The following is a 26,805-nucleotide window of genomic DNA, read 5'->3' as shown; positions in this document are numbered from 1 at the left end:
AGTGAAAACAATTTTTTAACTGTGCCTGCAAGCACAGAAATACATATTTTGAGCTGAAACTTTGCACAGTTATAGTAGAATCCTTCTACGGGGCGATGTGAGCATTAAATATTGCTTTCTGAAATGGAAGGTATTTAATTAACCACTTTATTCAGAGTGAGGCGTACTCAGCAGCAGTGGTGGTGGAGGGATCACATGAACAGCCCACCATGTGAAAGAAATAATGACTGAAGGGCACAGCGCATCTCAGTGGCATGACCCTCTTTGTAAGTAAAGTGTGACAGCTTCAATGGTCTTTGACCTATGAATCTGTAAAGGCAGAGCAGTCTCCAAAGAGGACTTCTGCTTGCAGTAATTGAGTTGAAAGAGTCTAATATTGACTGGAGTCTGAGGTGTGATTATTCTTCAATTGAGTCAACTGGAACAATATTGTGTCAGAGCCATGGCTAGCCTCTTTGGCATATCATGAGGTTGAGACTGGCAACGAAAACAAAGCCTAAGACAACAATGTACCACAGCAGTAAAGCAGCTGTATGCCAGGCCAGTGTGCCATCAGTGAGTCTCTTCTGAATGCCGGATTGTTTAAGCCACCCACTCCAGTGGTGCAACAGCCAAAATAGGATTTGGAGCAATTTTTGGAGCAGGAAAATCTTGCTTTTGGAGCAGGAAAATCCAAATTTGGAACAGGTTATGGGAAAAAAAAAACACCGTTTTGGAGCACTAAATGCCAAATTTGGAGCAGTTTCACAAAGAACGCTTACTCATAAAACGCCATAAAATTTACCCCACATAATAAATGCACCCCCCAACTTTGCATTGGATTTCTGGGGGGAAAAGAAAGTGTATTCATTACGCAAGTATATACAGTAATTCATATTAGCAGCGTAGGTGAAGGCAGGGGCGCGATCGGAGATCATTGTTCGGAGCGCGCGTTCAGTTTCGCCGTGCACAGTTGACCTAGGTTGCGCCCGGCGAAATTGAACGAGCGCTCCGACCAACGACCTCGATCGCGCCCCAGCAGTGCACTGCATGCAATTTTTTCCGCCAACACGTGGAAACTACACATGCATTTCTTTGCGAGTGCTTCCCTTTCGGTTTTTTTTTTTTTTTCTGATGATATGTCGCGACGTTCCGGCGGCAGTCGAAACATGCAGCGACTGTTTGACAACCTTAGGGCGTTTCGGCGGTGTACAGCGAAAATCGGCACCGTTTCATTACCGCGGTGCCTGTTGCCACATGGAACCGAATCTTTGCTAGTTTTGTGCATTGCGTCGCCTACAAAGCTCACACCGTCAGTGCCGGGTCACTTGCTGTACCGTACAAGCGAGTTTCCCGTGGAGTATTCGTACTCACTCCACTCGTGACCGCGTGCACGGATACGGCGAGGATCTTGTTGAGTCAACGCGGCAATGGCGAACTGCTTTCGTTACTGAGAGCAACGCGCACTCCGTGTCTCCGCAAGATTTTACTGCATATACGACACGCCGTACTGCACACAAGCAGTGAAAATATTATTCGGCGCCCACCACTAAACACGCCAACGTCTTGTCTGGGCACTCCAGTTTTGATCTTGTCTGCACTACTGGTACTGTAACGGCGTGTCAAGCTGCAAGTTACCAACGTGGCCTTTATTTCCCGCTAAAACTAGCATAACCGAGAAATGTCGCGGCCGGTCAGGCGTTTTGGCGCAGCGTGGCGCAATTTCAACAAATATTGCGGTTTTGGCGCAGCTTAGCAGGAAAATACGAAATTGTATCAAAATGGCGCAATTGGCGCAGCTGTTGCACCCCTGCCACTCCCAACTCCAGAGCACAGCTGGAGACACATGCACTCTAGACAAAAGCCACGTCATGCACAGTCTGCTGCCAAACCACTATTTTCCTCTCTCTATTTATGATCTCATGCCACTTCTCTTTTCGCATGCATAGCAGGTTACTTAACTGACTTTATTTTTTTTTTTTATCGGAATGTCAGAAGATAATGTTAGTGCTTTCTCATTTTATGTAAAAAGAGCTGAAGTGTCATCATAGTATTTAGAAGACAAATGAGAGTGGCAAATATTTCTGTAACAACAGCTGTTTGTGCCAACGAAAACCAAGAACTCGAGAGAAAAAAAACTTCATTGCCAGAAAAGGTACAGCCCGTCCATCAGCCCCCAATCACATCTTCAACACTAGCAGCTATGTCAGAAACGCAATACTCTTGCATCACATCACAAATAAGCCTGACCAACAACTGTGTTTGCTTGTGCAAACACGTTTTTCAATAAGTTCTCCAAACAGCTAACTTGACCAATGCAAACACTGAATGTGGCCAAGCTGCATACTGCATGAACATGAAACAAAACTAAGTGCCAAACAAAACCATGATTCACAAAGCAATCAACTTGGCATATAAATACATATGCCCGTAACTGCTGCCTTGTCCTACTTTGCAATCCGGGAAACCAGTCACTTTTGCCAAGTACAAAAGAACATGAATATACACTCACGTGGAAAGCATGTCCAAAGGCAATGTTAAGAGTGAGCTCACAGACCCAGTAAATAGGCATCGATAAATGCGACCTGCAGAAAAATGCAAACGGCGAAAGTCACAAAATAAACAACATAACTGTTTCCCAGGAAATGAGAAAAGCATTTTTTCAATAATTTTTTTTAACTTAGATACATCGAAGTATAGAAAATACAACACAAAATGTAAGTTGCAGATTAATTATGCAATGCAGTCTGTTCGGCCCATTACACATACTTATTCATTATTTTAATGAAAAAGTGTTGAAAATCTGTAAACCATTTATAAAAGAAAAGATCTGCACCAGTATTCACAAAGTTTCTGTTATGCAAGTGCTGTTCACAATCAGACATCACCACATTGATAGCCTCGTTGCCACAGCAATTGCTATTGTGAGTGGCAGGCACTTGACCATTGCCTAATAAGGGCCATCATTCAAAAAAGAAGTTTTAGTTTTATGATTAAAAGTCCTGAACAATCTGCGATATTTACTTAAACTTGTTACAGTAATATAGTTGGGATCATCACATGATGCACAATATGCGACAGTGGCGCCACTTGCACATAATGACTTGCACATGAGCCAGGGCCCCCCATTTCATTTCACAGTAATGAAATGTCCATCACACTGTACTTAAACAATTCCAACAGTGGTCGCAGCTTGTGAAAATTCTTTTGCTTAGTTTCTATTCACTCCTTATCAATCACACTGAGTGGCCAATGCTGGTGAAGATAACTGCATATGTATCAATGTTGAAGGAAGAAAAGAGATGCAAAGTCCATCAATAAATTGCCTTGAGGGGCTCGATACATGCACACTGAGGCAGCTCCAGATGAACGTAAGGCAGAATGTACAAGCCCTGCACTAGGAGACCAGGTGAACCTCTCCAAGCTGTCAAGTCATACACAACATATTTCCTTTCACTTTCGATACCATCATACGGTCTCTCCTATATAAGCAGGCCAGTATAGGCACAATGCAGCTGCAGCACGGCACTGGACAATGCACTACACACCCACCATCAGTGGCAAGCATTTCGTCTGTGTAATTTGAAACAGACGACGTGCTGGGGAAGAAATTCTGGTCACATCAGACAATCGTCTTTTGCGATGGTTGAAATATCTCACCTTACTTAACTGACATTTTAGCCTTAAACATCAAAGAGACTATTGTCTGCACTATCTGTTAGTCATTAGTTAAGGTGTGTGTGAGACAGTGAATGGTGGTGTTAGTGGAAAATTCAGGAACATAATTCAGTCTGAGGTGAATGAATTTTATGTATCGTGCATCTTTCTCTATCTCTCTCTCTCTCTTTTTTTACCGATTTTTAAACAAATCACATGGAAAAAAAATTAAATTATGGGGTTTTACGTGCCAAAACCAGTTCTGATTATGAGGCACGCCGTAGTGGGGGACTCCGGAAATTTGGACCACCTGGGGTTCTTTAACGTGCACCTAAATCTAAGTACACGGGTGTTTTCGCACTTCGCCCCCATCGAAATGCGGCCGCCGTGGTCAGGATTCGATCCGGCGACCTCGTGCTCAGCAGCCCAACACCATAGCCACTGAGCAACCACGGCGGGTCAAATCACATGGAGCACTTAGCACAAGTTGGCTTGGCCAGTTCAAGTAGATTAGCTGATGCGGGAGACATTACTTCCATGACAAATCGCAATTTCGAGGTAGCTAATTAATAAATTCACTAATTATCTTTTTAATTATTCCCTTTATTTCACATATTGCAATTGCATACCTACCAACCTGTGCTCTTCAAAATCCGTAAAATCCCGCGGGCATGACACTGAAGAAGGGGAGGTAAAGTTTGCATTGTTTTAAAAAGCTTGCCATGAGCACACACTTTTTCAAGGGCACATACGCACTTTATTAAATATTTACCTTCAGATGCAGCAGACATGCACCGACAAACTTGGCACAGCAAATACTGGCAAGCAACGCATTGTTTTTAAATTACAGTGACTTTTTTAACAACTTTGGTGTTGCCCACTTTGCCTCCTTCAGGAAACTGTATAGACTTGCATCATTGCACCATCAGACGGCTTCCGATGAAAGGTTCAGAGCGGAAATCTTAAACCAAAGAGCGAAAACTTTGTGAACAGAATTTAGTGTAATACTTGATGCAACATTCATAAACTCGTAAAACAAGCCCTAACTTGTAAACATTATGAACATTTTGAGGAGTTGGCAGGTATGCAATTGCGAAACTGAAGCCGAGAAGTAGTGAAGTCAGGTGAGCTTAGCAGAAATCCCTAGACTAGCACCCCTTTCGAGCTATCTGTCCCCAAAATTCTAAAAGCATGCATTGGTGTTCTAGTTAATAGCTGTCTTCAACTGCTAGAGGGATTTTTGGGGGAAACTTAAAGGGTCCTTGAAACGGTTTTTGTCGTACCTAAGAGTACTGCCGAGACATACAGTATCAATCAAGGAATGCTTTCTCAGAATTGTGTGTCAGCGTACTATAATAACACAGCTACAAGTGGTTAAACAGTACCGTATTCTCATGCCACAACATTCCCCCTCGACCTTTACACTGTGCGGTCATGTTATGCGATGAGGCAAGTGTTATCTGCTTCCGGTAAATTTGAACCAAGTGTGTTCCCGCTATATTTAAATTGTAAATTGTAAATTTGAACCAAGTGTGTTACCGCGTCTCTTTCATAAGCAGTTTTTCTCGTTACCGTGGTGATGGTCGCCTTAAAATGAAGTTAACGTACAGCGCTCGCGTATTCAACAGTGTGCAGTCACTGCAGTTAACTCCCTGCACACACACCTGCAGTGCAAGACAAGCGTAATACAGTGCTGGTACCATTCATGTTTCTTCCATCAAAGAAGACATCGCTGCACCTATTTTTATGTAAGAAACCCTCCGCGTCCCCCCGCCTGTCGTCGCCACTGTGTGTTAGCCTTTGTCACATTCTTTCTCAACCGTTGCCTTCCTTCGTACAGCATCACAAAGCATCTACAAAGCCCAGCTTTTTGGAAGAAACTAATTTTCATACTTCCCTCGCACCTGCAACTGTAGCAGACGATGTGCATCCTCTGGCAGAAGTGCACCATTAGTTTGAAGCGCCAGATCTATTGCATTTGTGTATTTAATTTTACCGGTATACAAATTACTATGCATACATATGCTATTAAAAATAAACTTAATGGAGCTGCATGTTTCAAGCATTCCCGATGACGTCTCGTGGAAAACCAATTGGATTGCTCACCCGAATGACATCACTTGCTCATTCTACGAAGAATGGGCAGAGGCAGGTAAAAAAGCGAGTAGCATTGTACCAGAGCCGCACGGTGCCTATACCCCCTGTTAAGAGACTAGGTTTACTGCACAGCCCAGTGATCTGGTTAGTGAGCTTGTTGCATAATGAAGGGTAAAAGGAGGAGAAAATCTTGCATTATGTTTGAAGAATGGTTCCAAATATAGCCCAAAGGTCCTTTCTTAATTGGGCTAGTGTTTGCACGAAAAACTTTCAGATGATATGCATGCAAACATGTACAGGTGACTTACTGCACCTCAAGATGAACTCAGCTGGAAAGGGCACTGTGCATGTAAAAATGAAGTCTAAATATTGAGCAGCAATTGCTACACCTTGTAACGAACACACGTGTGATAAAAATAATGCAGCACTTACAGGCTGTAAGGGGCACTATGCCCAGCCAAGCAAAGGCCACCACAGTATAATGCAGCCAGTAGCGGATGGCCGTGCCCAGGCTGCTCAGCAGGCCGCTCACTATGTCTCGGATTGGCAACCGCTTCGGCATGTCAGGAGAGTAAACTGCTCAGGAAAAAGGATACCAATAGATGAAATGAGTCCAAATCACTGCATCAACAGCAAGAATGCACAGTGTACAGCACTGCAGTCCAATACTACTATAACAATAAATAGTAAACTGCAACAGAAGATACCAGCATCCATTTCAGAAAGTGTAACAGGCATGCACGCTGCAAACTTAATCTAGTTACAACAATCACAAGAAATTACTAGACATAGGGTGGGGGGTCAGGTTTGAATTACACATTATATTAGCAACCATATAAAACCAAAAGGCAATGAAGTCAAAGAAAGCAACGCATGCGTAATGTGGAGGTTGTGGCGATGAGTTATCCTTTCGTCCCACCGGCGAAAAGTTATCTTTTCTTCCACTTTCATATTCCATTTTCTTTATTATTTTCTACATTTATATTTCAACCACAGCTAATAACCCCTATGCTTTCCTTTGCTTTATTGCCTGTTGGCTTTATATGGTCGTGACTAAATCAAGAATTGCACGGAAACCCATTGGATGGAAACCTGTCTCTTTGGGAACATACATGGCAACAATTAAAACGGACACCGACCACAAAAGTTTATAAAAATAAGACGTTTAAGATTGTGAACAAGGCTACTGCAAAACGTCTTATTTTTATAAACTTTCGTGGACTGTGTCCGTTTTAATTGTTGTCATGGTCGTGATTAACAAAAATTGAGCCCCTCTGTATCCCTTCACCAGATTATATTAGCGTATTTTAGAGTGCAGCTCATAGGCACCCGTTCCAGCATTGAGCGCAGGAGTCCCTTGGCGTCCCTCAGCATTACTCAAATGATTCGTATTGCCAAGAACTTCATAGCAGTACTAGAGTGTTTGTTACAGAATGCCCGATTGAAAAGTGGGGTAAAATATTTAATATACTTGCAAAAAATACTTGTAAAAAATATACTTGTAAAAAATTTTGCTCTATGCAGCATGCACAGTGTGCCATAATAAACTGCCATGTGAATGACAAGGCGGAAATCTTAAGTTAAAGATGCCAAATTACCAATTGACAGTTTTCATCAAAAATTAAGATACAACCCTGTCCGTGTGTGGAAGTTCTAAGCAAAATTACAGGCACCAGTGTCATAAAGTGTACCACAGTGTCACAGAAAGTGCATAAACAAGTAATAATTAACCATACCAATAAATACTGTAAAGCGTGCATCATTAGCAGAACCCTCCTATAAAGGATAGTTTACACTGCACGTGGACACATCGTCATAGAGTACTTCATAAATTTTGCAAAATGCCTTATTCTCTTATGACAAAAAGAAAAAAACAAAACATAGCCCCTTGGAAACAATTCAAATTGAATGCTTTGCAGCTCCCCATAACTTCACAACTGTCCCTCTGTTTACTGAATGAATATGTCAGATAATTATAAGTCCCTAATTATAAACACCTTATAATACAACGATGACCAAGTTACGGAAGTCTTTTAGCAGCAAGTTCTATTTGTGTACAACCCTGTAATATATATTTAGGGCTGTGGCTGCAATTTAATGGGAGAACCAGTGTCGACGTTCAGCATTCACAGGATCATAAATAATGCATGCTTCCCCGGGATAGTTTCATACAATGACGAGACATTTAAAACATTTTCTTGTACTTTTTTTAGATGGCTTCTTTGATTACACATGGCTTGTAAAAATATATAGCATATGTCATACACAATGAAGTACACCACAAATGTCCAGCTAAAAAACTCACTTGGCATAAAGGAGAACCGGTGGTTGCAGAGTTCGCAGTATTCTTTTCGGCTGTACTTCAACCACTGAACCAGACTGCAAATTATGAATAAAAGAAATGGTTACAAACCCTGTTTTTATGTACTTTTCAGCAAACACACAATGGGCCATAGTGCAGAACGGTCACCTGATCACCACAGTGCAAAGTGATCATTGTGCTCTCATTTTCTCTCAGTAAATCTATACCAAACCAGCTTAAAACACGCTGCGGAGCTGTAAATTGGTTCACAAGCTGTATTTCTGAATACTTGTGAGCCAAGCACTTTCGAAAAATACACAGGCCTGCGCGGCACACACAGCACAGTCGCAGTGTAAGCTGGAGGGGCGGCTCTATATGAGTTCCAATTTTGGCAATACGCACTCCAGGGTCTTCCCGGCGAAGTCTCGTAACGTGGTTTGCACGAGAACGATCTGAATTGTCTGCCAGGCATTGACGGCGGGCTGTGGTTTGCGCCACAACACGTCAGGCTCTGCACAGCAGTCTGCTGAGCCCCTTGTCACCTGGTTGCAGCCGCACGTGTAGCTGTACGATTCGTTTCTTCAGCAGATGTTCGTACCTTCGTAACTTCCGAGGAGGTGCCATAACATGTACCAAAGAGTAAACATAGGCATCCAGACTATGTGGCGCACATGTCACATCCCTTGACCCGTGGCATGATGTGATTCTGTTGATGATGATGGTGATGGTTTATTGGCATCCATTTGAAATGGGGTGGTGACAAATAGTCACCTAGCCTACTGCAGTTAACCAGGTCCAGCTACATGCAGCATGCAACTGCTATATATGCAACTGCTACATGTCGGGACACCTGATGGAATATAACACAACTGCAATGCAATGTTTGTACGTATCGACGCTACGCGGCGCGCATGTCGCATCGCCCGACAAATGGCACGATACGATGCTAATGCTGATGATTTAATGGCCCTCATTTTGAGATGGGACGGTGACGACCAGTCACCTAGCCTGCTTGATTTAATCAGGTATGCTATACATCTTTTTCATTCGAGCATTTTTGTTATACATCTCCTTAAGCTTCTGCTTGCTAATAGAGATGATAATGATGATGATGATGATTTACTGGCATCCCCTTTGAAACAAAGCAATGAGAAACAGTCACCTAGCCTGCTAATCATGATGATCATTGTTTATTGGCATCCCCTTTGAAACGAAGGGGGGGGGGGGGGGGGCAAAGTCACCTAGCCAGCTTGATTTAATAAGGTATGCAATATACATTTTTGGTAGAATTTTGTGCACATCTCCTAAAACTTCTTCCTAAAAAAAAAATTAAATTATGGGGTTTTACGTGCCAAAACCAGTTCTGATTATGAGGCACGCTGTAGTGGGGGACTCCGGAAGTTTTGACCACCTGGGGTTCTTTAACGTGCACCTAAATCTAAGTACACGGGTGTTTTCGCATTTCGCCCCCATCGAAATGCGGCCGCCGAAAAACTTCTTCCTCAAACCTTCTCTAACTAACCTGTGCATCCGCTACATGGCATGCCACCTGGTGTAATAATATGCAAGTGCAATGCAAAGTGTGCACGTATTGACACTACATCGATACGTGCACGTAAGAGCATGTCACATCGCGTGTCTCCTCGCACGCTAGGGCGCACTTTAAGGGCATTTTTTTACTGCAAGCTAGCAAGTGTGGGTGTGGCTCAGTGGTAGAGTAGCCGACTCCTGCGCAGCGGGCTCGGGTTCGATCCCAGCAGGAACTGGGGTTTTTTTTTTTTTTTTTCATTCTCAGCGATAGCTGCTACGAACACCGGACACCACCGGTGGTGGCGGACACCATCGCCAACCAAAACAGCTATTAGAATGAGCCCATAACAGCTTATGCTGTAAAAGTATCATGCCGCCTGCCGTGCCAATGGCCTTTCTTCATGACACAAGCATATTGTACCTGCAGAGGCTGCACATTTACCATATTTACACTAACCTCGGCCATCCTTGATTCAAGTCAGATACCCAAAAAGCCAAAGCTGTGTAAAAAATAAAAATAAACACTTTTCGAATGTAAGCCAACCAAGAAGTAAACATCAATGAAAGCAAACTATACCCTTATGTGCCTTCGATGCTAGTCACAATTTTTTTGTGGTTGCATTATATTTGAAATGCTCATTCTTGTGTCATACACTCACTCTTTGCTGCTCGGTGCATCAACATCTTTGATTTCTTGTCACATTCTCTTTCCCACACTTCACTGTCCCTCTTGTTCCACTTAGCACGAATGAAATGTAGCACTCTTAGAAAGCTCATAAAATTTGCCTGGCAATAATATCCACACAGCTGCTATCCAGTTCCACACCTCTCTTAGAATGTGCATATGATGCAACTCCTCAATGTTAGCTGCTGCCCTCCTTGCCTATGTAAGTTGATGTAGCCCCAATTGTAGATAGACACATCAAGCAATTGCAACACTACTAAATCACTGAACCAGAACTTTAAATGTGACACCTTTAGCCACACCTTCAAAAAAAAGTCAAATTTGCAAGTATTGTATATATTGTACTGTGTATGACATCCTAAAAAAGAATATTGACTTAAATTTTAGTAAATATGGTATATTATTAGCTCTCAAACCCTCCCAAGATGTCTCAACAGCAAACGAAGTGTTTCAACTACGAACTCGTTAATCATTAAAGATGAGCCCAGTTTATTTAAAGCAAAGCTCGAGAGAATTTTGGTGAGCAAGAGTGACTTTTGGCCCTGCTGAACAGAAACAGCAGATTTTATATATTTTTCTCATTTAGTCGGCGAATTCTCAGTAATGAAAAAAAAAATTATGTTCGCAAAGAGATTCATAAATGGCATCATTTATAATGAAGCATGCATGCCATTCATGCAATAATTATTTTCGCACGAATGACACACTGAGCTTGTCAAGCCTTCACTTGCTGAAAAAACAAAAGACCAGCTCAGCTCATCCTATAGTCGGATACAACTTTAGAAGACAGCGACATTTGCCCCTCAAAGGCGGACGCACACGAGCCGGCACCAATAGGTGCGCACTTCAGGTGACGTCATGAGCCGGACGGCCGGTGTCCCCGCCGACGGAGAACATGCCTAACATGGCCGCCCTCGCTTCGAACTGGGCCGAGTCACATCAGCTCTGTGCGTCTCCCTTCGTCAGAGTGAATTCGAATTGTTTGTGGTGGTCTGTCATGCCGGAAATATTATTGGGAGCTTACGATGCACAATTTGTGCCGCGTGTGTTTGTTCTGAGCCGTGAGCCGGCGAAGAAAGATAGCAGCGAACATCGGTGGCGCTGCGCTGCGCTTCGTGTGGAAACAGGATCCCGCGGCGACATACCGCTGCAAACAAACATCGTACGTGTTTGTTCCGTGGTGTTTTGTTTTGCTCCTAAGTGAAGTTACGACAAGGAGAGTTCGCCAAAGTCTGCTACCTACTGTGTGCGGCAGGTGTGTTTGTGTACTGTGCCCCTGCGTTTCTCGTCGGACGTGGTGAAGTGATGGAGCAAAACTATTATCAGGATAAATGAGAAAAGCGTGCGCGGATGAAACCAACCTGCGAGTTTGTCAACAGAAAAGATTTGTGAAAGCAACCTCCAACGCAAAGATTCGTTGCTGCCAGGTCAGCGTGCAAACGACCGATCGTTGGCAGCAGTGTGATAAGATAGCCGAGCGTCTAGCAGCGTCGTTCGAGTGTTGTGTAGCACCGTCGATTGATTGCTTTCCACCAATGCTAACAATCAGTGACTAACACGCGCTGCTTGAGCGAATGTCATTGGATTGTTAACGGTCAGTCGTTTGGAAGCAGTGTTTGTTTCCTTAATGTCAGCTTGAATGCTAATATAAAATTATGACTGATACACTGGTGCCGTTGCAAGGGAGCTTGGCATGAATTCGCGTCGGTGTGTGGCTTAGAACTCTTCGCTCACTGCACGCGCCAGCTGTAGAAAGCCTGCTGTGACACAATCGCGCATAAGCTGTGCTGTCAGCGCTCGACTTGCTTTCCCACAACACAGCTTTGCGCTTTGTCGTGATATGTCGCTACTAAAAAAATTCCTATGACAGTGAAGGCAACAGAGAAAATTTGTGCATTAAAAAAAAGTACGACCAAGTAGGCACAGCTGCTTGTGAACTGACTCCTAATAGTTCTACTCGCATCTGAGTTAAATGTGTGTGCGTGTTTTCTTGTGTGTTTGTGTATATTTGTTATTTTGACCTTTTTTGTATATTTTAGATCTTAGTTTTCGCGTTTGTGTTCATGTGTGTGAATATGTGAGTTCTTCTGTGCGTGTATGTATTTATTGCTATTTCTATCCTTTTATTTTTGCATTTGTTCTTGTAGGCATGCTGCAGCCACGACTTTCTTTACAATTCCATTAACTCGTCTCATTCAAAGCACCAAGTCCTGTGAATAGCAGGGCTGGCCTCTTCGATGTCATTAAAGCCTTTCTCTCTTGTCTACTTTGCCTCCTCAGTCTGCCATCTTGCTGTGTTTTCTCCTACTATTCTGACCTTGCTTCTTGTGCTGTTGCCGCAACGTGATTAACCAACTTGCACCAAAGAAAGTTCTATCAGCTGTGACAACAGAAACATTGACAGACACAAAATGTTAAAAGCATCACATGGCTTGCACAGTTACTTCGTCTCTTACCCCTGTTAATGTGTTTATGCATCAGTGCATACGGTTGCTTGCCAGAAGTGCACATGAAAAGGTGTCATATTGTGAAACAGCACCTTGCTATGTTGTTGCATTCAGTCTTAATAAACAGATTGTTTTGCTGCCCGTCACATATGGTGGTACACACATATAACATTGTGCAGTGGGCTATCATTTCCTGTCTTGACGCTTTCATCATTACAAATGCAGTTTTCTAGTGGATGGAGTCCAGCAAAGCAGTGCTGTGAGAGCTTTTGCAACTTTCACTATTTATTACTTCCCCAATATCACTCTCTGAATCTGTCCGTCACTTTGCCTACGGCGTGTAATGAACAAAGTGACTCACTAAAACACGTTCAACTTTACTGAGCATTTTTCCGGTACGTAAATATGACAAAAAAATGCTAGCAAAGTTAATCACGTCAATAATTGTGCTTGCATTCGCATTACTTGCTCGAGTCAGATTAATAAATTGAAAATTGGCTATGACAACACTTCGATTTTCAGTGCAGACTGCCAACGGAGCCATAAAGCGTGCTCCGACTTCTGCTATTTCACTATGGGGCGCATCAAACTCGACGGTGGCTGCCTGAATGAGCATTTTGGGCCTCACTAAGCTAATGATGTCTTATATTTGTTTTCTTAATTGCATTACTTGTGTGAGCCAGATAACAAAATAAACAATGCAACCACATGAATGTGCTTTGGCATTCAAGCTGCTGACTGTGGCTGTCAGTTTCGTGTTGTCTGCGGCTATTTCACCACCACTCGCTATGACATGACTGCGATTTCCAGTGCAGACTGCTAACAGAACCATAAAATGTGCTCTGACTGCTGCTATTTCACTATGGGGCGCGTCAAACTCTGATGGTGGCTGCCTGAATGAGCATTTTGGGCCTCACTAAGCTAATGATGTCTTATATTTGTTCTCTTAATTGCATTACTTGTGTGAACCAGATAACAAAATAAACAATGCAACCACATGAATGTGCTTTGGCATTCAAGCTGCTGACTGTGGCTGTCAGTTTCGTGTTGTCTGCTGCTATTTCACCACCACTCGCTATGACATGACTGCGATTTCCAGTGCAGGCTGCTAACAGAACCATAAAACATGCTCTGACTTCTGCTATTTCACTATGGGGCGCGTCAAACTCGATGGTGGCTGCCTGAATGAGCATTTTGGTCCTCACTAAGCTAATGATGTCTTATATTTGTTCTCTTATTCACATTACTTGTGTGAGCCAGATAACAAAATAAACAATGCAACCACATGAATGTGCTTTGGCATTCAAGCTGCTGACTGTGGCTGTCAGTTTCGTGTTGTCTGCTGCTATTTCACCACCACTCGCTATGACATGACTGCGATTTCCAGTGCAGACTGCTAACAGAACCATAAAACATGCTCTGACTTCGCTATTTCACTATGGGGCGCGTCAAACGCGACGGTGGCTGCCTGAATGAGCATTTTGGGCTTCACTAAGCTATAGATGTCTTATATTTGTTCTCTGATTCGCATTACTTGTGTGAGCCAGATAACAAAATAAACAATGCAACCACATGAATGTGCTTTGGCATTCAAGCTGCTGGCAGTGGCTGTGAGTTTCGTGTTGTCTGCTGCTATTTCACCACCAATCGCTATGACATGACTGCGATTTCCAGTGCAGGCTGCTAACAGAACCATAAAACGTGCTCTGACTGCTGCTATTTCACTATGGGGCACGTCAAACTCGATGGTGGCTGCCTGAATGAGCATGTTGGTCCTCACTAAGCTAATGATGTCTTATATTTGTTCTCTTATTCGCATTACTTGTGTGAGCCAGATAACAAAATAAACAATGCAACCACATGAATGTGCTTTGGCATTCAAGCTGCTGACTGTGGCTGTCAGTTTCGTGTTGTCTGCTGCTATTTCACCACCACTCGCTATGACATGACTGCAATTTCCAGTGCAGACTGCTAACAGAACCATAAAACATGCTCTGACTTCTGCTATTTCACTATGGGGCACGTCAAACTCGATGGTGGCTGCCTGAATGAACATTTTGGTCCTCACTAAGCTAATGATGTCTTATATTTGTTCTCTTATTCGCATTACTTGTGTGAGCCAGATAACAAAATAAACAATGCAACCACATGAATGTGCTTTGGCATTCAAGCTGCTGACTGTGGCTGTCAGTTTCGTGTTGTCTGCTGCTATTTCACCACCACTCGCTATGACATGACTGCGATTTCCAGTGCAGACTGCTAACAGAACCATAAAACATGCTCCGACTTCTGCTATTTCACTATGGGGCGCGTCAAACGCGACGGTGGCTGCCTGAATGAACATTTTGGGCCTCACTAAGCTATAGATGTCTTATATTTGTTCTCCGATTCGCATTACTTGTGTGAGCCAGATAACAAAATAAACAATGCAACCACATGAATGTGCTTTGGCATTCAAGCTGCTGACAGTGGCTGTGAGTTTCGTGTTGTCTGCTGCTATTTCACCACCAATCGCTATGACATGACTGCGATTTCCAGTGCAGGCTGCTAACAGAACCATAAAACGTGCTCTGACTGCTGCTATTTCACTATGGGGCACGTCAAACTCGATGGTGGCTGCCTGAATGAGCATTTTGGTCCTCACTAAGCTAATGATGTCTTATATTTGTTCTCTTATTCGCATTACTTGTGTGAGCCAGATAACAAAATAAACAATGCAACCACATGAATGTGCTTTGGCATTCAAGCTGCTGACTGTGGCTGTCAGTTTCGTGTTGTCTGCTGCTATTTCACCACCACTCGCTATGACATGACTGCGATTTCCAGTGCAGACTGCTAACAGAACCATAAAACATGCTCTGACTTCTGCTATTTCACTATGGGGCACGTCAAACTCGATGGTGGCTGCCTGAATGAACATTTTGGTCCTCACTAAGCTAATGATGTCTTATATTTGTTCTCTTATTCGCATTACTTGTGTGAGCCAGATAACAAAATAAACAATGCAACCACATGAATGTGCTTTGGCATTCAAGCTGCTGACAGTGGCTGTCAGTTTCGTGTTGTCTGCTGCTATTTCACCACCACTCGCTATGACATGACTGATTTCCAGTGCAGACTGCTAACAGAACCATAAAACATGCTCTGACTTCAGCTATTTCACTATGAGGCACGTCAAACTCGACGGTGGCTGCCCGAATGAGCTTTTGAGCACGCCAACGATAATCAGGGTTAACAATAGTGTTTCAATTCAGATATGCCAGCATTTAAATATGTTTCTATGCCGCTTCTTAAATCGAGCACAATGTGTGCAGGACGTTGCTTATCAGAATTGAGCTTCTATTATAAGGAATATGCCATAAATGGAACTGCTTATTTATTTGAGAGGTCAAGGAATGGATGGTTGGTTGTTGCGAACCCACCGGCAAAATTTTGGTAGCCCTAATAAGGGCTGTTCTTTTGTTAATAAGAAGCCTTTATGCTTCGTCGAGTGGCTCAATGCCAGACAGCTCGCAGTCGGAGTCGCTTTCTTCAGTGTCATCTTCACCCAGCTGGATGATGATGGGTTGAATGTGCTCACTCCCAGACGTGTCAAGTCTGAACTTTGTCCTCCAGGTCCATCACATGCTGAATGCTCTTCCTCCAGTCTTCCGCCGTTACCTGCTTGATTTTCTTGCTCAAGATGACGTCGACCATGGACAGCTTGAAGTCTCTGTTGTCTGCAGCGATGCCATTTTTTACTTTGGCCCACACGAGCTCAATGGGATTAAATTCGCAGTGGTACGGCGGGAGCCTGAGTACAATGCAACCGGCCCTTACAGCTGTGTTGTCTACAATGTAGCTCAGAAAGCGTGATTTTACAGATGCCTCCAGCTCAAGCAGCTGCTTCTTTATCATCCTTTCACCGTAGGTGATGTTCTTGCTTGTGAGCCACTCCTGTATCTTTTCCTTCTTCCAGGCCGTCGTCGGAAATTTCTCTTCTCGCCGGCTATGGTAAGGTGCATTGTCTAAAACAATGACGCTACCAGCTGGCAACTTCTGCAGAACGTCCTTGAACCAGCCCTCAAAGCGATTGCCGTCCATTTCTTCGTGGTAGTCGCCTGTCTTTTGGCCTCTGAATACATCCAAGCAGCCGTCGACGAAACCACCCTCGCTGCCAATGTGCGTCAAGATCAGGCGCTGACCTTTCCCAGAAGGTTGTTTTAGACCCGTCGTCAGGCCATTTGCTCGAGCGAACAGGCGTCTGCGCTTCTGCACCACGGTGTCTGTCCACACGATCGACCAAGTGTGTCCCGCCGTCACCCATGTCTCGTCCAGGTAGAAGATATTTCGGCCTTCCGCCCGGTAGCGCTCCACGTCACGGAGGTAGCGATTCCGCCAATCGGTGATGTCATCCCGGTCGATAAGCAGCGAGTTGCGGCTTCTCTTTTCGTGCTTGAAGCCGATCTCGGCAAGCAGGCACGCACAGTACACCGCCTTAGTGATGGGAGTTCCATACGCTCCGAGAACTCTGTAGTTATCTTCTCGGCCGTCGGTATCTCGTTGCGGCGAAAGAAATCGTGTACACATGACCTCAGCGCGCACAATGTGAAGCTGTCAAACTTCGCGCTGCGTCTTCTCTTCTCCGCATTGCCCGGCGCTTTCGCGAGGGCGTCGTCAGTTTGCCACCCAAAAAATGCGAAGCTTTAACTTCCTCCCTCACCCTGAACACAGTCCTTTCGCTGACACCGAGCATGTCGGCGACAAACTTGCTCGTGTCCTCCACGCTGCGTTCAGGCTGCCTGTTACACCAAAACGTGTAGCAGTGGAAGATCATGGTGCGTGAATCGCTGTTCAGGATGTGGCCCCTCTTGTTCTTGCCGAGGCTCCTTGGTGGTGTGGTCATCGAGGCGACATAAGGCTCGTTCGGCAACAAAGGATCGCGTTCCGATGTCACCTCGCTGGGCTCCATGGCCGAAAACTGGCACGGAATGCCGCGCGCGATCGTGCCCGAACTCACGAGATCGCAGGTTCGCCATCGCGGAAAAAAAGAAAAAAAATATTAATTGAAGTATTAATTAAAAATAAGCCCAACACATTAAAAAAATAAGGTTGTGCAAAAACACAAAAAGTATATGTGAATCTCATGCTATTAGGCCAGCGACTGCTACGCGGGGTGCCGTCGATCTTGTTCCGTAGCAGACGACGCACAGCGTTGTAGAAGGCACGGAGTTATTTTTCTCTCGCGATCCGGCATGTGCGGTAGCATTTCCATCATGATAGTTTTACCAAACCACTCGTCAAAATACACAAATCTTATTTATAGCGACAAATACGCATTTTAGAAGCAGTCACAATTTTTTGAGCGGGACTATTTCTTTAGTCGCGGAGCAATTGGCTGCTGCGCTTCGGTCAACTGGGCGGGGCCTTCTCCTGTCTTCTAAAGTTGTACCCGACTATAGGTAGCTTCGACTGTAGATACAGTCCTGAAGACAGCTAGAGCTCATCTGAATCTCTGCACTTTTTTGTAAAACCAGCAGGTTGCATAAGGAGCTTGCTGATGGGAAATTCCTTCAACAGAAGCATTTATTTTTGTTGTTGTGCATGCTGCACTCAACTACAAAATGGCAACCTCCATGAGTAGTTTTTCAATGGTTCCTCTAGTGGTGCTCAAAAAAGAAAGAGAGAGGGATAGAAGAAAGAAGACATACAAATTTGGAAACTTTGTGATCTTCAACAATGCGGACCTGCCACCTGATTACTCCAGTGAGTCATGGACACTGTAACTAATATCAGAAGGAAGCAAAGACAGCAATCCTAATTACACAGGTACTGGAAACATGAGCTCAAATATTGAAATAACTAAGGCCCCTCTTTAACTTTCTTTCACTAGCTCTCCTTGTATTAATCACTGATTGGATCTGAGCACCACGGTGAATATGTTCTTCAAATGTTTTATGAAGACTCTGTTTATATATTATTATTTCTGAAACCAACCGCTATGTGATAGCTAATTAAGAAACATCTGCACATGGCTGGCCGCAAAAATGCTTGGAAGCCAACCAGCACAAGCAATCTTTTAGTATTTCTTGCACCAATTAGCAAGTAGTTACCAAGAAGTTAAACATCAAATTGTATTAGTCCACTCCAAAAATTCTCTATACACAAGGTTTTGGCGACATAATGACCAGAGGCGGCTTCCAGCTTAAGGCAAAATTTTTGCACTTCACACTTAATGAAGCATTGTACACTGACCGGCCCCTGAATCTCAGAATTTGAAAGTTGCAGCCTGTCCTGAGAAAAATTGTCAACAAACAGACTGGTCAGCACCCTACATACCCTAGCAAGACATGTCAATTGACGAGAGCCTGTTCCATCTTTTCTTAAGAATAATGAACCAACCAGCCCAGCTTTTTTGAAAACGACGCCTCCTCCTCAGGGATGTTCGTTTCAGACTAAAATTTGTTTATCCTCTGTGAAGCAACAAGTGGGTATGTTTGGAATGTTATTTTGTGCACACAACAGGTTCTGCTGGTTTGCAAACAAAGATAATGTTACTTAGGACCATGTGGTCATATCTTATGAATCCTCTGCTAGACAAAGGCTGATGCGTGACATTGGACAATTAAAAAGGCTCTCCAGAGCGCTGACACAGCTATTGCACACAAGACAAATGTTCACAGGACAGCAAAGGTGAATCAGAAGGACATGCCATGCTTCCAACCCAGAAAACAGCACGAGGTCAAATAGCAGCGTACCAGAGAGGAAACTGCACATCCCTCCAAAAAATGACAGGAAAGTTGTGGCTTTCCTGAACACTAAACATTCAGTGGGGCCAGAGGTGTCCCAAATTCGAAAGGCAATGTAGTTCTCACGCCAGAAATAGTCAAGGACTACAACACAACTGCTAAGGGAGCTGTCAATGAAAATGATCAGAAGCTCTTTTACCACCTGAGTGCACAAGATGTCCAATAGATTTACAACAAAAATATATTTTATCGCTTGCATAGCCATTTACAATGTATTCGTGTTGCACTGGAAGAGCGTGAATTATATCGCCACCTCAAGTTGAGGCTCAGGTTGGCGGAGGGACAGAAACAGCCAAACTGCAACAGCAACCAATAGGAGAAAAAGAAGGGTCTCCAGTTCCATTTCTCGGAGTACATGCTGCCAACAGAGAAAAAACTGACACCAACAAGACACTGCGCCACTTGCCTGAAGATCAAGTCATCTCAAAAAAAAAAAAAAACAAGACCATGGTACCCTGACTGTGACTAAATATTGTTTTTTTTTTTTTCTGTGTGTTTCACAAAAGCCTCTTACGTTTGTGCAAGACAAATGTATGCTTGTTTATTTGTAGGAAAAGTATATTCAGAGTGAAACCGACGCTTTGTTAGACTGTCATATTATTTCTTTTATAAACTATGTATGCCTTTTTTTAGACAAGTTTCAGGCAGTGCTTTGCAAACTCATCAGAGCCGTATGCACAAATAATAAAACATTTTTGGCTCTTTTACAAATCATTGAGAATTCTGAACCACCCTTAAAGAGTAAGAAAAGGAGAGAAAAACTGACATGCAGCCAAAGTTTAAAAAACTTAAGGAACATTTGAATTTTGCTCATCAAGAGGGGATGATAAAGAGAACCATGCTCTAATATAATAAGATAAATGTACAAATTGATCCAAAACAGTATGACCTGGAAAAAAAGCAAAGCGATGAGCAGAAAAAAGGCAGCACTTGTCTTTGCTCTTCAGTTTATGTCCTTGTTGCAATGTTACATTTTGGATCCTACAGTACCAACTAGCCTAATCTTTGACAGTACAAAGTGCTTGTGGCAATAATGAAGCTGACAAACTATGATATAATGTCCATTTGACTGCTTTATGTCAGGTGTGCACAACGCTGGCACCACAGAGAAAAAGTTGACACCAACAAGTGACCCAACAAGACACTACGTCATTTGCCTGAAGATCAAGTCATCTCAGAAAAAAACAAGACCATGGTACCTGACTGTGACTAAATAGTTTTTTTTTTTTTTTTGTTCTGTGTGTTTCACAAAGCCTCTTTTGTTTGTGAAAGACAAATGTATGCTTGTTTATTTGTTGCAAAAGTATGTTCAGAGTGAAACCGACGCTTTGTTACACTGTCATATTATCATATCGGTGTGCATACCCGCGTCACACATGCACAAAAAATGACGTTAACCTGATAATGCCTTAAATTCTAATGCCATTTGTGTGATGCCACAGAGACAAACCTAACGTCATTTGCCTCAACGTTTAGCTGGTCAAATTGGTTTAATTGGCCAATGGTCAATTTAATGCATTTGCCAGAACTCATTCGAGTGAGAAATGTGTACTCTCTACACCATAGCTTGAGCAGTACAGTATTATTCAAGTACTTGAAGTAACATCATGAAAAAAATAATTTATACATAATTTTCAACTACAACACCCATGTCAGAAGTCGTACTCAACGAACTTTCCCCTAAGTCGACATTGCAAAACTTCGACGCGGGAGGCACCATTTTGCTTTTGGGCTTTGGATTTTACATGAAATGGCTGAAGTTGCTATGGTCAGTTGCAACAATGTAAAAGACCGCAACAAACTCAATCTAACAGCACCACAGTATGCTTATTTTTACATTTCACAATTTGCAAAGGCAGATTAAATTTGTAAACTTTGCAAGTTTTTTAATTAGTACCCTAATGTTGCTCACTTCAGAAGTCAATTTCGTCAACATCATGTGAAATGTCATTAAATTTGGAAGTGTGACAGCTCTGCCGAAAGAAATGCCATTAGGGAACTTAAAGGGGGATGGATAGCAGACCTCAGGGTTCAGATACGACTGCATCCGACTTTGCAGCTTTTTAACCAAACTAGTTAAAAGTTTTCAGGCAGTTTGCAATGAGTAGGTACTGACAGTGTGCTAAATTTGGTACAAAAATACTGAATTTTATCGAAAATATTAAAAAACAATTTTTTATTTTTTTTTTCTTCAAGGAACATTTATGAAAATTTTTATACAGGCACACACCTCCAAATTTTTGTGGTTGTTCTATATGCATTTACTTTTTTTTTTTCAGAACCAAGACAAATACTATGGCTATGAACATTGTCTAGAAAAAAAAAATGTTTACATACAGGCGACTCAAATTTTAAGCCTTTTTCTTAGACAAAAGTGTTAATAAAAAACAAAGTTTCAATGACAACACATTTTGTTTGATTCCGTAGGTGACCCAAAAATTCACAAAAAGATCAATCTTTAAATTAAGCAACTGCAGAGAAAATGTTCCTCTTGTCAGAAAACATGGTGTTTTTGAAACTGCATGTCTTTCCGGCAAGCTCGTCTTAAATGCTCCTGGTGCACAGTCTTATTAATCTTATAGCTTCGTGCGTGCTTTGTTTTCGCCGTGAGTTCGTCTTAAATGCTCCTGGTGCAGTCTTATTATTAATCTTATAGCTTCGTGTGTGCTTTGTTTTCGCAGCGAGAGGCAGCACGAAGGTCAATTCGCTCGCTGCTGCTGCCGCGCTTCCTCACTCCAGCGAGTTTATGCAGTCAGCGAGTGAGATGTTTTGACGTTTGCTTCTGCGCCCGTGACATCATGTTTGTTAATTTAGTAAGCGAATGCTTACAAGTTTATACGGCCGACAAAACTACTATTGTTGCTTCATATAGCTGTCTACCAATTTGGTATCGCAATCGATGCTTCGAAGGCCTTTCGAGCGAAACTGCAACATTTTATTCCAAGTCCGCCATTAGCCCTTTGTGATAGGTAAAAATGGTTCAGGCCTCGCTCATATGGGCTCAAACACAAATTGGAATAGTTTTTCGTTATACCGACCCTGGAGACAGAGATGACCACACGCTGAACCCAGCGTGTGCCTCCCCAATATCTAGTTCGCTTGCTGCGCCCTCAGCCTACTTTTTGTTGTTTTGCAACGCTAGGGAGCGCCGCGCCGTTCAACCGTATTCTAGTACACTTTAAACACAGCCTGTTCCGACAGCAGCAACAACAGCCGGAAGTGGCTGCGCACGCGCCGGCCACTTGCTGGAAGCACCAGAAAGTCCAGTGTTATAAGTGTGAAAATTACTAGAAAATGTGCAGGCGGCACCATTGCGCTTGCGGTATGTGAACGGCTTCATTCTTTTTCGGAGAGCAAATCCACTCACTGTTCGCGGCCACGGCCGGAGCACACATGCCGAAGCCGTTCTGGCGCAGTGTGGCACAATTCCGGTCAATTTTCTTTGTTTGGCGCAGGAATTTGCGTTTGTATCAAAATGTCACAGTTGGTGCAGAAGTTCTACCCCTGTGACAATGGTGATGATGATGACCATCATCATCATCTGTCCTGAGAGCTTGCTGCTTTCACGGTAAATGAGTACTGAGACTGAGAATCACTGAGGTCCCCTGATTTTTCACAACTTTTTTAAAAGAATTAACATGACAAAGTGGTATGCCCAGAAATTATCAATTCAAGATACAGCCTCAGGCTCAAAATGCCACAGCATGTGACAAAGTATAAACGCATTACTTGTCGCACAACGGCGACAAGTAATGCGATGGAGATGGCTGTCGCACTTGTCGCCTACAAGTCGAACTCTACACAAGCGACGACATTGAGAACGTCTCCCCGGTGTTATCGGTATGAGGGGAGCAAGTATGCACCGAAACTGGCGTAACACATGCTCTAATAATTTAGGTTGATTTGTTATACTGTACAGAGCAGCATAAAGTATTTCTGAACGTCTTGCAGTGGCTTTTTATCCTTGCATGTAACAAAATTTGGTCATTTGCTCATTTCATGCGACAACCGGTAGTATCGCTGTTGTACATTCTATTATGGCATTGCGCTATTGGCTAGTCACTCATAGCACTTCCGGGAGACGAACGACAAAGTTTAGATTTCCAAAACCAAGTGATCGAGCGACGAAAACGAGCAATCTAGTCGCGCAACGGCCTGTTTCTATGCTCAACCTTGGCGCACACAAAATCATTCTCATGAGGTTTGGGTTTAACTCACCAATCTTGGTGGATGTACTTGATGCTTCCTGTGCAGATACATGGATGGAACAATGGCTTGTCGGGCGCCCCTTCTGAGCGACATACCCGACAGATGTCTGCAAAACAAAAGAAACAGAAAACAAAGCATATGTGTAAAGAAGGGTTCTAGTATCTGCAATAAAAGCTGAAACTGCATTACAGTTCCTCGCAAGAAAAAGGTTTACACTCATTTAGTTGTTTCAGGTTTTCTCAGAATCATTCAACAATGACAATTCCAATAATGACAAACCATTGAAAGACAAAACCCTATTAGTCATTTTCAGTGCATGGTTAAGTGCTGAATTTATTTATTTAGTTTATTTAGTTACCCACAGCGCCTACATGGCATTACAGTGGGGCGGGGGGATACAAAAGATACAAAACATAGCAGCAGATGTAAGTAGCACAAGCAATATAAAATATGTGAAATAAGAACAATACAGACACCATGAGCAAAGGTAGCTGCACTGATGCTTAGGAAGAAAAATGCTTTCCACTACTAACATGTCACATAATGTAAACTAAATTAGATGCTATACATCTGCTTAACTCCATACTGAATGAATTTTTACTTTCGAGTGAAAAATTTCTACAAATCTTTGTTTACGCAAGAAATGCTCCAACAAACCTCAATTTTCTAAAGAAGGGCATGGTTGCAATTTTATTAGCTGAAATGGTTCAGTATCATATAATTAGGGTCCTTCGTTTTCAGGTAAAATCCAATAATTCCCGGTTTTTGCGTCCCGAAAAAAGTTTTATCAAATTCAGGTTAAACCGAATTTCTCCCTGAAGTTTGTCCTTTCGTAAAGGATAACAATAAATCCAGCTGTTGCAAAACTAATGATCACTATCCGCTTTGTGTGAAAGTAATATTATTGTATACAGTATGATATGCATATGAATATGATATATGCTTTCATTTTGCTAAACATTCAAGCAAAAACTGGCATATATAATATATTTAGCACCTACCGGCCTCGAGTGAATAAAAGCTTGTTGCTTTTTTTAGTCGCCGCGTTTACATGAATAAGATAATGGCCCTTGATATCGCATTTTCCACACATCGCACACATGTAAACGGGGGTAATACACTAGGAAGTGAATGCAGTACTGGCGTTGTGCGGCATAGCAAACGGTAGCAGTGACGTTGAGAGGATGTTTACTCAACAACATTATGTTCAAAGAAGGGTGGTAGGTTGGGCTAGTTGTTCCATTAAATTAATTTGAATTAATTTTGCTGCAAGAGCATATGAATCAAAGCAGTAAAACAGAACAAAGACAAGGATGAAAGAAACGACAGGTCTAGGATGGAAACTGAAATACTCACAATGCATATTATAATATACGTCAACAATGGCTTGTAGGAGAAGGAAAAGCATCCCACCCTTCACGAAGCATGCCTGTGTGCGCTACTACACTTGTTTTCCTTTGTTAATAAAGTGCAGAGAACAAAGCAAAAAGTTGACTGCCAAATATGTCTAAATATTTGTTGTTTTTGCTTATGTGGATTTTTTAAGCATAAATAATGCCTGCCAACGAGGATTTGCATAAATGAATTTGTCACAGGACTTGTGAACAGCTCTTTGCCATTACATGTACCTGCGAGTGATATTGCTAATTTAAAAATATGTTTGCGTCCAAGAAGAAGCCATTGTATGTGTTAACTGTTTGTGAAGGTAAGCAGGAAAATCCTGAATATTGGGCTGCAGGACAGCAAAAACTTCTATTTCACCCCAGTTTTTTTTTTTCTTTAACCCCCGAATTAAAAAAAATATAAAGCCTGGAAATGAAGGCCTTACATACATGATGTACCATGTAGTTAAAAGTATATTTTATACCCAAACAAAAAAAAATTTGAATTGGAGAAAACCAGCAAAATATATATCGCAACCACTGAGAGAACTTCAAACTTGCTGTAATAAATAAAGTGTACTTCTGACAGCTCGAATTAGCACAAGTTTACTTAAAATGTGATGACGTTATCATTATTACAGCTTGAATATCTAAACCAGTTCTTTTAGTGCACTTCTTTATGTGGATTTTTGCTTTACATAGGCTTTAGGAGCTTGACACAATCAGAATGCCTTCTTCCTCACCCTCCCTTAATGACCTGTTACTATCTATCCCTTTTACCTTCCTTCCTCTTTTCCACTAAGCGCTGGAAACTTTTTAATGGTAAGAGTTCTTTGTTGCTGCTCTTTAGCTCTTGCAACACAGCTGGCTCGACACTATGTCTATAGTAAACACTACTGGAATTTTAATTTTGACATATTCATGGCAATAATGATGCTAATTGCTAACAGTATAGCCTGCAAAAACATTATTTTTTGCCACCAAACTTGTTTTCTTGGAACTAAACATATATCTGCTGTTGTCCACAAAAAGACCCATAACCGCATACTGTATCATATGACACAGCAATTAATGCTTTCCTCACAAAACCACCACCTTTCTAATTCAAAACATCACAGTAGGTTGATAAAGAGCGAATAAACCCCCTGCTATTTCTTCTGCACTGCTTTCATATCAAGATTTACGAAAATAACATGTCTGTTTAGCAACTACACAGTCGAATGCTTTATCATTAAGTGCTTCGGGCCTCCAAAATCATTCATTATACACGTCACTTCGTTGTAAAGGTCGCGCGCATCACACTGCTCACAATATAACCACGACAGAATTATTCGATGATGATGTATGGTGTTTAATGGCACAAGGGCCAGGCCAAAGAGCGCCATGCCAGTGTTTGTGAATTTGCAGTGGGGCGATGAATTCTGAGAAGTACATGAGGGGTGGCTGTAAAGGGGCCTAAAATAGTCGCTGTAAAGTGCGTAAAGTATACATGTATTAAGATCATGGCAATGGCTAATGAGGTGTGCTATGAAATGAGAATGCATTGAGGAAGAATGATACGATTTACAAAATATAACAGATGCAAGAATTTGCCAGAAGCACAAGAGCCTAAACAAAGCCCTTAAAACACAAGGGCCTGAAGGCATGTGCTATAAAAATAACCTATCACAGCAGCATCCTCTGGAAAGAGGATGCACTACGAACTTATTGGACTAATAACGTGTAGTAC

At 42.5% G+C, this 26,805-nt stretch overlaps 1 protein-coding gene across 1 annotated transcript in view; it reads right to left on the bottom strand.

Annotated features, from left to right (window-relative positions):
* Nucleotides 1-26,805, bottom strand: part of LOC119433309 (E3 ubiquitin-protein ligase MARCHF6-like) — a 143,193-nt gene that overhangs the window by 107,094 nt on the left and 9,294 nt on the right. The window contains exons 2-5 of the mRNA XM_037700458.2: nt 23,704-23,800; nt 8,039-8,112; nt 6,166-6,309; nt 2,492-2,564 (exon numbers count right to left, since the gene is read on the bottom strand). Coding sequence (XP_037556386.1) covers nt 2,492-2,564; nt 6,166-6,309; nt 8,039-8,112; nt 23,704-23,800 — 388 coding nt within the window. The remainder of the gene's footprint in view (nt 1-2,491; nt 2,565-6,165; nt 6,310-8,038; nt 8,113-23,703; nt 23,801-26,805) is intronic.

Source organism: Dermacentor silvarum, chromosome 1 (assembly GCF_013339745.2).
Source record: "Dermacentor silvarum isolate Dsil-2018 chromosome 1, BIME_Dsil_1.4, whole genome shotgun sequence".
Taxonomy (NCBI): Eukaryota; Metazoa; Arthropoda; class Arachnida; order Ixodida; family Ixodidae; genus Dermacentor; species Dermacentor silvarum.
This window is presented reverse-complemented; position numbering and strand designations above follow the sequence as displayed.